This window comes from Anomaloglossus baeobatrachus, chromosome 4 (assembly GCF_048569485.1).
Source record: "Anomaloglossus baeobatrachus isolate aAnoBae1 chromosome 4, aAnoBae1.hap1, whole genome shotgun sequence".
In the NCBI taxonomy this organism is placed as follows: domain Eukaryota; kingdom Metazoa; phylum Chordata; class Amphibia; order Anura; family Aromobatidae; genus Anomaloglossus; species Anomaloglossus baeobatrachus.
Window position 1 is genome coordinate 676293273 of NC_134356.1, and position 13229 is coordinate 676306501.

The 13229-nt window shown below is 53.7% G+C and overlaps 1 protein-coding gene across 1 annotated transcript in view; it reads left to right on the forward strand.

Moving 5' to 3' along the window:
* The window catches only part of STAG3 (STAG3 cohesin complex component), a 550068-nt gene that overhangs the window by 319708 nt on the left and 217131 nt on the right, over positions 1 to 13229 (forward strand). Inside the window, 3 exon segments of the mRNA XM_075346684.1 lie at positions 5862 to 5949; positions 6022 to 6102; positions 6395 to 6487. Of these exon segments, the coding sequence (XP_075202799.1) occupies positions 5862 to 5949; positions 6022 to 6102; positions 6395 to 6487 (262 nt within the window).

Consider the following 13229-nt stretch of genomic DNA (forward strand, 5'->3'; position numbering starts at 1 on the left):
CTTTGTCGCTCCATTGGGAGACCCAGACAATTGGGTGTATAGCTTCTGCCTCCGGAGGCCACACAAAGTATTACACTTTAAAAAGTGTAACCCCTCCCCTCTGCCTATACACCCTCCCGTGCATCATGGGCTCCTCAGTTTTATGCTTTGTGTTGAAGGAGGCACACATTCACTCAAGCTCCCATTTTAGTCAGCAGCAGCTGCTGATTGTATCGGATGGAAGAAAAGAGGGCCCTAACAGGGCCCCCGGCATGCTCCCTTCTCACCCCACTAAGTCGGCGGTGCTGTTAAGGTTGAGGTACCCATTGCTAGTACAAAGGCTGGAGCCACATGCCGTTTTTCCTTCCCCCATCCCTTAGAGGCTCTGGGAGAAGTGGGATCCTAACCGGTCACCATTCACTGGGACCGGGCTCCCTCCGCAGCCCCTGGGGGAATCTGACGGACAGGAGACTGAGTATCATCAGGGACAGGCCCTGCATCTATAAGGTACTCTGTGTCCCCTTGGGGACGGTGCATGGAGCGCCTGTGTCACAGACGCTGCAGCGGCTGCTGTTTTTTTGTGACGACCGGGACTACCGCGCCGACCGCGCCTGTTTGCCGGCCGCGTTATTAAATTTAGTCCCCGGCTTCTGCGGCCTAGCTCCATAACTCCCGCCCCCGGGCCTGCCAGTCAGGGGTAAGGGCGGGATGGTCGACTGCACGTCGGCAGTGAGGGCTGGAGCATACTTAGGTGTTCTCCTCCCCCCTCACTGAGCACTGTGGGGCACCAGATTCCCGCACTTTATTAGTCACGCCCACGGCTCCCTCCTTCCCTGAGAGCTCTGGCAGCCATATTTACAATCACTTCTGCCGGTGGAGGATTTCAGAACGAGCTCTACAGCTCTGGGAGGCCCAGGCAGGGAATCTGGTGGACACACAACCGCTTTGGGCGGTCGGTAAGCCACACCGGTTACCCGGTGCTGGCCCCCCTTGGGGGCCGAAGTGTATATATATATATATATTTGTATACATTTTCTCTGTTCGGCCGCATTGTTTTGCTTTTGGCTATATACCCTCAGTGATCACTCTCAGAGGAGACTACAGCATGTCGTCCGCAAAGAGCAAGGGTGCCAAGGCACAGGCTTATTTTGCAACCTGTACCTCTTGTGCGGCTATGTTACCTGCAGGTTCCACCTACCCTCACTGTGTGCAATGCTCGGCCCCTGTGGCACTCACTCAGCCGGAGCCTCGGGCACTGGTGGGACCCTCGGCTCAGGTAGAACCGCCGGCTTCCACTGTCCAGGTGGCAGGGACAGAGTTTGCAGTTTTGGCTGAGAAACTCTCTGAGTCGCTTTCACAATCCATGGCTCAGTCTATGGACAGATGGTCTGCTAAGATACTAGAAGCCTTGCAGTCCAGATCGGTCACACAGGCCCCGGGCACTGTGAGTTCATCGCCCCCAGGCCCCTCTCGGTCGGTGCAGCGGAGTGCTCCTGGGGTGACACCTAGGTCCCACGGGGAGGACTCCGACACGGACCGCAGTCCCAGACCGGCTAAGCGGGCTCGCTGGGAACCTTCCCCGGCTTCATCACGCTGTTCGGGGTCTCAGCATGAGGACTCTCTGGAGGATGAGGCGGAGGTCGCAGCTCAGGGCTCTGATCCTGACGTTGCTCTCAATCTTGATACACCTGAAGGGGACGCCATAGTAAATGACCTTATAGCGTCCATCAACCAGGTGCTAGATCTTTCTCCCCCAACTCCACCTATAGAGGAGTCGGCTTCACAGCAGGAGAAACACCAGTTTAGGTTTCCCAAACGTACACGGAGTGCGTTTTTCGATCACTCTAACTTCAGAGATGCTGTCCAGAAGCACAGAGCATTTCCGGACAAGCGCTTTACTAAGCGCCTTAATGACACACGTTACCCCTTCTCCCCTGACGTAGTTAAGGGTTGGGCTCAGTGTCCCAAGGTGGATCCTCCAGTCTCTAGACTGGCGGCTAGATCCGTAGTATCAGTGGCAGATGGTTCATCGCTCAAGGATGCCACTGACAGGCAAATAGAGCTCCTGATGAAATCCATCTATGAAGCCATAGGCGCGTCTTTTGCTCCGGCCTTTGCAGCCGTGTGGGCACTCCAAGCTATCTCAGCTTGTCTGTCTGAGATTAATGCAGTCACACGTACCTCTGCTCCGCAAGTTGTGTCTTTGACTTCTCAGGCATCGGCCTTTTCGTCCTACGCCATGAACGCCGTCCTGGACTCAGCGAGCCGTACAGCGGTAGCGTCCGCCAATTCGGTGGCAGTCCGCAGGGCCATGTGGCTACGCGAATGGAAGGCAGACTCTGCTTCCAAGAAGTTCTTAACCGGTTTGCCATTTTCTGGCGACCGTTTGTTTGGCGAGCAATTGGATGAAATTATTAAACAATCCAAGGGAAAGGACTCGTCCTTACCCCAGTCCAAACCAAACAGACCTCAGCAACGAAAAGTTCAATCGAGGTTTCGGTCCTTTCGGCCCTCAGCCAGGTCCCAATCCTCCACGTCCAACAGGTCAGAGAAGGGCCAGAGGAACTCTTCTGCATGGCGGTCTAAGTCACGTCCTCCAAAGACCGCCGGAGAACCGCCTCCAAGGCGGCCTCCTCATGACTTTCGGCCTCCCCAAACCGCATCCTCGGTCGGTGGCAGGCTCTCCCGCTTTTGCGACGCCTGGTGGCCACATGTCCAAGACCGATGGGTGAGAGACATTCTGTCGCACGGTTACAGGATAGAGCTCAGCTCTCGTCCTCCGACTCGTTTCTTCAGAACATCTCCGCCCCCCGAGCGAGCCGATGCACTTTCGGCCTGGCGACAGCCCCACGGGTCTTCACCAAGGTCATGGCATCCGTGGTGGCGGTCCTACACTCTCAGGGCCACTCTGTAATCCCTTACTTAGACGATCTCCTAGTCAAGGCACCCTCCCGGGTGGCATGTCAACACAGCCTGACCATTGCTCTGGAGACTCTCCAGAGGTTCGGGTGGATCATCAATTTCCCAAAATCAAAATTGACACCGACCCAATCGCTGACTTACCTCGGGATGGAGTTTCATACTCTCTCAGCGATAGTGAAGCTTCTGCTGGACAAACAGCGTTCGCTGCAGACAGGGGTGCACTCTCTCCTTCGGACCCAGTCACACCCCTTGAGGCGCCTCATGCACTTCCTAGGGAAGATGGTGGCAGCAATGGAGGCAGTTCCCTTTGCGCAGTTTCATCTGCGTCCACTTCAATGGGACATTCTCCGCAAATGGGACAGGAGGTCGACGTCCCTAGACAGGAACGTCTCTCTTTCACTGGCAGCCAAAACCTCTCTTCAGTGGTGGCTTCTTCCCACTTCCTTGTCGAAGGGAAAATCATTCCTGCCCCCATCCAGGGCTGTGGTCACGACGGACGCGAGTCTGTCAGGGTGGGGAGCGGTCTTCCTCCACCACAGGGCTCAGGGAACCTGGACTCCGACAGAGTCCTCCCTTCAGATCAATGTTCTGGAGATAAGGGCAGTGTATCTAGCCCTAAAGGCGTTCCATCGGTGGCTGGAGGGCAGACAGATCCGCATACAGTCGGACAACGCCACGGCGGTCGCGTACATCAACCACCAGGGCGGCACACGCAGTCGTCAGGCCTTCCAAGAAGTTCGGCGGATTCTGCTGTGGGCGGAAGCCACAGCCTCCACCATCTCCGCAGTTCACATCCCGGGCGTAGAAAACTGGGAAGCAGACTTTCTCAGTCGCCAGGGCATGGACGCAGGGGAATGGTCTCTTCACCCGGACGTGTTTCAAGAGATCTGTTGCCGCTGGGGAACGCCGGACGTCGACCTCATGGCGTCTCGGCACAACAACAAAGTCCCGGCATTCATGGCACGGTCTCAAGATCACAGAGCTCTGGCGGCGGACGCATTAGTTCAGGATTGGTCGCAGTTTCGACTGCCTTATGTATTTCCTCCTCTGGCACTGCTGCCCAGAATGTTGCGCAAGATCAGGTCCGACTGCCGCCGCGCCATCCTCGTCGCTCCAGACTGGCCGAGGAGGTCGTGGTACCCGGATCTGTGGCACCTCACGGTAAGTCAACCGTGGGCACTCCCAGACCGACCAGACTTGCTGTCTCAAGGGCCATTTTTCCATCTGAATTCTGCGGCCCTCAACCTGACTGTGTGGCCATTGAGTCCTGGCTCCTAGCGTCCTCAGGGTTATCTCAAGATGTCATTGCCACTATGAGACAAGCCAGGAAACCAACGTCCGCCAAGATCTATCACAGGGCTTGGAGGATCTTCTTATCCTGGTGCTCTGATCGGGGTTTTACCCCCTGGCCGTTTGCCTTACCCACTTTTCTTTCTTTCCTTCAATCCGGAATGGACAAGGGTTTGTCTCTCTGCTCTCTCAAGGGACAAGTATCGGCGCTTTCCGTGTTTTTTCAAAAGCGTCTAGCCAGGCTTCCGCAGGTCCGCACGTTCCTGCAGGGAGTTTGCCACATAGTCCCACCTTACAAGCGTCCGCTGGAACCCTGGGATCTTAACAGGGTGCTAACGGCTCTTCAGAAACCACCTTTCGAGCCGATGCGGGATGTCTCTCTATCACGCCTTTCGCAGAAGGTGGCCTTCCTAGTGGCAGTCACATCACTTCGGAGAGTGTCTGAGCTAGCAGCGCTGTCATGCAAAGCCCCCTTCCTGGTGTTTCACCAGGATAAGGTGGTTCTGCGTCCGGTCCCGGAATTTCTCCCTAAGGTGGTATCCCCTTTTCATCTCAATCAGGATATCTCCTTACCTTCCTTTTGCCCTCATCCAGTTCACCAATGTGAAAAGGATTTGCACTTGTTAGATCTCGTGAGAGCACTCCGGCTCTACATTTCTCGCACGGCGCCCCTGCGCCGTTCGGATGCGCTCTTTGTCCTTGTCGCTGGCCAGCGTAAGGGGTCGCAGGCTTCCAAGTCAACCTTGGCTCGGTGGATCAAGGAACCGATTCTTGAAGCCTACCGTTCTTCTGGGCTTCCGATTCCTTCAGGGCTGAAGGCCCATTCTACCAGAGCCGTGGGTGCATCCTGGGCATTGCGGCACCAGGCTACGGCTCAGCAGGTGTGTCAGGCGGCTACCTGGTCGAGTCTGCACACTTTCACGAAACACTATCAGGTGCATGCCTATGCTTCGGCAGATGCCAGCCTAGGTAGGCGAGTCCTTCAGGCGGCGGTTGCCCACCTGTAAGAGGGGGCCGTTTCGGCTCTTTTTATTGAGGTATTCTTTTACCCACCCAGGGACTGCTTTTGGACGTCCCAATTGTCTGGGTCTCCCAATGGAGCGACAAAGAAGAAGGGAATTTTGTTTACTTACCGTAAATTCCTTTTCTTCTAGCTCCTATTGGGAGACCCAGCACCCGCCCCTGTTCCCTTCGGGCTGTTGTTCTTTTGTGTACACATGTTGTTCATGTTGAATTGTTCTTTTGGTTCATGGTCTTCGGTTCTCCGAACGTCCTTCGGATTGAATTTTCCTTAGACCAATTTATAAGTTTCCTCCTTCCTGCTTTTGCACCAAAACTGAGGAGCCCGTGATGCACGGGAGGGTGTATAGGCAGAGGGGAGGGGTTACACTTTTTAAAGTGTAATACTTTGTGTGGCCTCCGGAGGCAGAAGCTATACACCCAATTGTCTGGGTCTCCCAATAGGAGCTAGAAGAAAAGGAATTTACGGTAAGTAAACAAAATTCCCTTCTTTATTACCTCCCAGGTGGTGGGAAGAGCAGTTTGCTTTGCTACTTTTTGTTCTCACCTATTAACGACAGCTGTAACTTACTGTCCTGTGTCCTCCAATGTACAGACGAGAAAAGGTTGTTACGGGTAAGTAAGAGCCAGTTTTCTCCCTCTCACTGCAGCGGTCATGATCTCACTCGATGGGAGCTGTTTGAACCCTGTTGTCAAATTCTGCAGAAGGCGATAGACACGTCGGAGGTTCCCGAGCAGGTGATGCATCCGGTCTCACATCCGTATCGATGTTCTATCATGACCAGACGCTGAGCATCTTCTCTTCTGTAGATTGTGCAGCCGGCACTGCTCTGCTGTTACTTCTCCATCTTGTGGGAGCTGTTGCACTACTTCAAGTCCCAGCCCTCAGAGGTAAGGTACTGATACAAATACAGGGTATGTCAGTGCTCGCTCCACCTGCTGTATATACACAGGGTATGTCAGTGCTCGCTCCACCTGCTGTCCACACACAGGGTATGTCAGTGCTCGCTCCACCTGCCGTATACACACAGGGTATTGTCAGTCCATAGTCCCTGTGTTGTGTGTGCAGTCCCTGTATGTCCCGGTCTTCCTGCACCATACATCTGTATTTCTGCTGGTTGTTACATGCGGTGCGGTTGTAGCTCCGGCTGTACATTGCATTCTCTGCTCTCTCCCCATTCAGGAGGCGCTCGTCTCTTTCGGAAAGAGACTTGTCCTGTTCGTGAACTTGTGTCAGAGCCTCCTGTCCGACCTTCACTGCAGCGTGCGAAAACAGGTAACCGCCTGACCACGGCACCGTGCAGGGTGCAGACTGCCTTGTTAGATTTTCTTACCTTATTTAGCCTTTTAATTACCTATGAAGCACATTGTAACGCTCATGGCCAGTGTAGAGGCAGCGAGCGGGGTTAGTGGACCCACTAGACCACAGGGGGACCCTAGCTTACGCTTTAGTGGGAGGGGCTTAACTATGGGCCAGGTTCCATTCCCAGAGCAGTGATTGGGACTGTGGCAGCTGAGCCCCAGGACAGGAGATGGACTCTGGTATATGCACAGGAGCACGCAGGTACAGTTGAGATGTCTGAGCCAGACAGGTAGGTGGGCATGGACAAGTGTGGTGGGCTCGTCAGGGGCAGATAGGTATGGGAAGGCACACTCAGGTACATGTGACGGACACAGGGATAACTGGACAGGAGCTCAGGACCTGACAACTAACTAGCAGACAGGACACTGAATGACTAAAGGCCCCGTTACACGCAACGACGGATCTAACGATATATCGCCGGGGTCACGGCTTCAGTGACGCACATCCGGCATCGGTAGCGACGTCGTTGCGTGTGACAGAAAGGAGCGACCGTTAACGATGGAAAATACTCACCTTATCGGTCATCGTTGACACGTCGTTCCTTTTCAAAAAATCGTTGATTGTTGAGGACGCAGGTCGTTCATCATTATCGAGGCAGCACACATTGCTACGTGTGACACCCCGGGAACGACGAGCTACAGCTTACCATTGTCCTGCCGGCAATGAGGAAGGAAGAAGGTGGGCGGGATGTGACGACCGCTCATCTCCGCCCCCCGCTTCTATTGGGCGGCCGCTGTGACTCCACACGAACCGCCCACTTAGAAAGGAGGCGGTTCGCCGGCAACAGCGATGTCGCTAGGAAGGTAAGTCCATGTGACGGCTCCTAATGATTTTGTGCTTCACGGGCAGCATTTTGCCCATGACGCACAAACGACGGGGGCGGGTGCTTTCACCAGCGATATCGCTGCATGTAACACCCCCTTAAGGAAGTTGCGCAGTCACCTCCCTTAATCGGAGGGTGCCTTAAATACACAGTGCCATAGGCTGAGAGGCATTTCCTGGAAATGGCGCTACTGTCCTGTAAGAGGAGGGCCAGTGCGCATGCGTATGCCCTAAGCACACTCTACCTGGGCTGGGGAACAAGGTAGCAACACATACGGATGGCTGGGGGAGTCCAGGGGAAGACGTGATCCGGTTGGGGCAGGGAGTAAGTTGGCGTCCCTGCAGGGACGCTGCTGCTACACATGTTTTCATCTTTTGGTCACTAAGAAAGATGTGAAGTTCCATACCAGGCAGATGCCAACCGTGATACACAGCCAGCACCTGCCTGTAACTGCAGTGGCCAGAGCGGACTCCAATTCCTCCACTTACACCATCTAAATCCTGTCGTCAATCTCTAACATTATCATTACTGTAGTATTACAGCGTATACCGTAAGTGTGGGCCTAAAAATAGGATTTTTTTTATACATATATTTTTTTAATACATTAACATTTTGCTCAACCCTCTTTTCCCTGATATTTGGTATTGTGTCTGAAAAAAGTCTGAGTTATCAAAATAAAAAATGTATCTAAACCGCAAATTAACCCCTTCACCCCCGGCCACTCAAACACCCTAATGACCGGGCCATTTTTTGCAATTCTGACCAGTGTCACTTTGACAGGTTGTAACTCTGGAACGCTTCAACGGATCCTGGCGATTCTGAGATTGTTTTTTCGTGACATATTGTATTTCCTGACAGTGGTAAATTTAGGCCGATATTTTTTGCGTTTATTTGTGAAAATTTAGGAAATTTTGTAAAAAATTTGAAAATTTCGCAATTTTCAAACTTTGAAAATTTATGCCCATAAATCTGAGAGATATGTCACACAAAATAGTTACTAAATAACATTTCCCACTTGTCTACTTTACATCATCGCAATTTTCGAAACAAATTTTTTCTTTTTCGCTCCTAATTGGGAGACCCAGACAATTGGGTGTATAGCTACTGCCTCCGGAGGCCGCACAAAGTACTACACTTAAAAGTGTAAGGCCCCTCCCCTTCTGGCTATACACCCCCCCGTGGGAGCACGGGTCCTCAGTTTTTTGCTTTGTGCGAAGGAGGTCAGACACGCACGCATAGCTCCACTGTTTAGTCAGCAGCAGCTGCTGACTATGTCGGATGGAAGAAAAGAGGACCCATACAGGGTCCCCAGCATGCTCCCTTCTCACCCCACTTTCTGTCGGCGGTGTTTGTTAAGGTTGAGGTACCCATTGCGGGTACGGAGGCTGCAGCCCACATGCTGATTCCTTCTCCATCCCCATTAGGGCTCTGGATGAAGTGGGATTTTACCGGTCTCCAGGCACTGAGACCTTGCTCCATCCGCAGCCCCTGGAGAAGCCGCTGGATATGGAGCTGAGTATCGTCAGGGACAGGGCCCTGCTCCGTCAAGGTACTCTGTGTCCCCGTGCATATCGCGCGCACACCGCAGCATTGCTGGGTGTGTTAGTGCGCCGGGGACATCAGCGCTGCTGCGCTTGTGCCATTTCCTCACTTCAGCTTGGCTGAGTGGGTAGACTGAGGGCGAACGGTCGCGCCGGCCGCTGGGACCGCGACGCGGCTGGGACTTGTGGTGCGCCGGGGACCGCGCTGACCGTGCATATATCACGGCCGCGCTTATTACTACAGTCCCCGGCTTTTGCGGCCTAGTTCGTTCGTTCCCGCCTCCGCACCTGCCAGTCAGGAGGAGGGCGGGACGCTGTACAGAGCATCAGCGCTGAGGGCTGGAGTCTTTTTTACATACTCCAGCCCTCACACTAGGCACAGGGGGACGCAGTTTCCCGCACTTTTGTTTGTGGCACGCCCACGGTCCGCCCCTCTTCACTGAACGCCGGCAGCCATTCCTGACTGCACGCTGAGCTGCAGAGGGGAGACGGGGAGACCCAGACACGGGATTCTACGGCCTCATACCCGCTGTTCAGCGGGCGGTAAGCAGCCCTCAGGGCTCACCCCCACTTGTGCCGTTTTGTGTACTTAGTATTTTGTTTTTTCCAAATACTTTGCACTGTACGGTCGCTGGTGATTCTCGGCTATATACCCTCCTAGATTACAAGGAGGCAACAGCATGTCGTCCGCAAAACGCAACGGTGCCAAGGCACAGACATTATATGCTGCCTGTACCGCATGTGGGGCTGCTCTACCGGCAGGTTCCACTGACCCCCATTGTGTGCAGTGCTCGGCCCCTGTGGCACTTGCACAGCCGGGGCCTCTGCTGGACGTGACCCAGGGTGTAACACCTGTAAATGCTGTCCAGGTGACAGGAACGGAGTTTGCAGCTTTTGCTGACAGATTGTCTACGACTATGTCAAAGATTCTTGAAACATTGCAGTCTAGACCAGTAACTCAGACCATGGACACGGTTGCATCATTGCTCCCTGGTCCCCCTCAGCTGGAACACTTCCAAGCTCCGGGAGTGTCACATGCACCCCAGGGTGACGATTCTGACTCGGACGACAGTCCCAGACAACCTAAGCGGGCTCGCTATGAGCAGCCCTCAACTTCGTCTCACTGGTCAGGATCCCAGCGGGACGAATCTATGGGTGATGAGGCGGATGTAACTGATCAGGATTCTGATCCTGGGACCGCTCTCAATCTAGATACCCCGGATGGTGACGCCATAGTGAATGATCTTATAGCGTCCATCAATAAGATGTTAGATATTTCTCCGCCACCTCCTCCTGCGGAGGAGTCGGCTTCACAGCATGAGAAATTCCATTTCAGATATCCCAAGCGTAAATTAAGCACTTTTCTGGACCACGCTGACTTTAGAGACGCAATCCAGAAACACCACGCTTATCCTGAAAAGCGGTTTTCTAAACGGCTTAAAGATACACGCTATCCGTTTCCCCCTGACGTGGTCAAGGGTTGGACCCAGTGTCCCAAGGTGGACCCTCCAATCTCCAGGCTTGCGGCTAGGTCTTTAGTTGCAGTAGAAGATGGAGCGGCACTTAAAGATGCCACTGACAGGCAGATGGAGCTCTGGTTGAAATCCATCTATGAAGCTATTGGAGCGTCGTTGGCGCCAGCTTTCGCAGCTGTATGGGCACTCCAAGCTATTTCAGCTGGGCTTACGCAAGTCGACTCGGTCACACGTACATCTGCTCCGCAGGTGGCACCATTGACCTCTCAAATGTCTGCATTCGCGTCTTACGCGATTAATGCTGTCCTAGACTCTACGAGCCGTACGGCGGTGGCGTCAGCCAACTCCGTGGTTTTGCGCAGAGCCCTGTGGTTGAGAGAATGGAAGGCAGATTCTGCTTCCAAGAAGTGCTTAACCAGTTTGCCTTTTTCTCGTGACCGATTGTTTGGGGAGCGTTTGGATGAAATCATTAAACACTCCAAGGGTAAGGACTCGTCCTTGCCTCAACACAGACAAAACAAACCCCAACAAAGGAGGGGCCAGTCTGGTTTTCGGTCCTTTCGAGGCTCAGGCAGGTCCCAATTCTCCTCGTCCAAAAGGACTCAAAAGGATCAGAGAGGCTCAGATTCTTGGCGGACTCAGTCACGCCCAAAAAAGACTGCAGGAAGAACCGTTACCAAGACGGCTTCCTCATGACTCTCAGCCTCCTCTCTCCGCATCCTCGGTCGGTGGCAGGCTCTCCCGCTTTGGCGACATTTGGCTGTCACAGGTCAAAGACCGTTGGGTGAGGGACATTCTGTCTCACGGGTACAGGATAGAGTTCAGCTCTCGTCCTCCAACTCGTTTCTTCAGAGCTTCCCCACCGCCCGACCGAGCCGATGCTCTGCTGCAGGCGGTGGCCGCTCTAAGGGCGGAAGGAGTGGTGACTTCTGTTCCTCTTCAGGAACAAGGTCACGGTTTTTACTCCAATCTGTTTGTGGTGCCAAAGAAAGACGGGTCGTTTCGGCCCGTCCTGGATCTAAAGTTGCTCAACAAACACGTAAAAACCAGGAGGTTCCGGATGGAATCTCTCCGCTCCGTCATAGCCTCAATGTCTCAAGGAGATTTCCTAGCATCAATAGACATCAAAGATGCTTATCTCCACGTGCCGATTGCGCCAGAGCATCAGCGTTTTCTACGCTTCGTTGTAGGAAACAAACACCTGCAGTTCGTAGCGTTACCTTTCGGGCTGGCAACAGCCCCTCGGGTCTTCACCAAGGTCATGGCAGCAGTAGTAGCTGTCCTGCACTCGCAGGGTCACTCTGTGATCCCGTATTTGGACGATCTACTTATAAAGGCACCCTCTCAAGAGGCATGCCAACACAGTCTGAACGTGGCACTGAAGACTCTCCAGAGTTTCGGGTGGATTATCAACTTTTCAAAGTCAAATCTAACCCCGACCCAATCACTAACATATCTTGGCATGGAGTTTCATACTCTCTCAGCGATAGTGAAGCTTCCACTGGACAAGCAGTGTTCTCTGCAGACAGGGGTGCAATCTCTCCTTCAGGGCCAGTCGCACTCCTTGAGGCGCCTCATGCATTTCCTAGGGAAGATGGTGGCAGCAATGGAAGCAGTCTCTTTCGCGCAGTTTCATCTGCGCCCTCTACAATGGGACATTCTCCGCCAATAGGACGGGAAGTCGACGTCCCTCGACAGGGATGTCTCCCTCTCTCAGGCAGCCAAGGACTCTCTCCGATGGTGGCTCCTTCCCACCTCATTGTCAAAAGGAAAGTCGTTCCTACCCCCGTCCTGGGCGGTGGTCACGACGGATGCGAGCCTATCAGGGTGGGGAGCAGTGTTTCTTCACCACAGGGCTCAGGGTACGTGGACTCAGAAAGAGTCCACCCTTCAGATCAATGTTCTGGAAATCAGAGCAGTCTATCTTGCTCTACGAGCCTTCCAACAGTGGCTGGAAAGAAAGCAGATTCGGATTCAGTCGGACAATTCCACAGCGGTGGCGTACATCAAGATGGCGTCACGGCACAACAACAAGGTCCCGCTTTTCATGGCACGGTCTCACGATCACCGAGCTCTGGCGGCAGACGCCTTAGTTCACGATTGGTCGCAGTTCTGGCTACCTTATGTGTTCCCACCTCTGGCACTGTTGCCCAGAGTGTTCCGCAAGATCAGGTCCGACTGCTGTCGCGCCATTCTTGTCGCTCCAGACGGGCCAAGGAGGTCGTGGTACCCGGATCTGTGGCATCTCACGGTAGGCCAACCGTGGGCGCTACCAGAACGTCCAGACTTGCTGTCTCAAGGGCCGTTTTTCCATCTGAATTCTGCGGCCCTGAACCTGACTGTGTGGCCATTGAGTCCTGGATCCTAGCGGCCTCAGGTTTATCTCATGAAGTGGTTGCCACCATGAGACAGGCTAGGAAACCATCCTCCGCCAAGATCTACCACAGACCGTGGAAGATATTCTCATCTTGGTGCTCTGCTCAGGGAGTTTCTCCCTGGCCATTTGCATTGCCTATTTTTCTTTCCTTCCTGCAGTCTGGGTTGGAAAAAGGCTTGTCGCTTAGCTCCCTTAAAGGTCAAGTCTCCGCGCTATCCGTATTCTTTCAGAAGCGCCTGGCGCGACTTCCTAAGGTACGCACGTTCCTGCAAGGGGTTTGTCATATCATTCCCCCTTACAAGCGGCCATTGGATCCCTGGGATCTGAACAAGGTTCTAATTGCTCTCCAGAAGCCACCTTTCGAGCCTATGAAGGAGATTTCTTTTTCTCGGCTTTCACAGAAAGTGGTTTTTCTGGTGGCGGTCACGTCTCTTCGGAG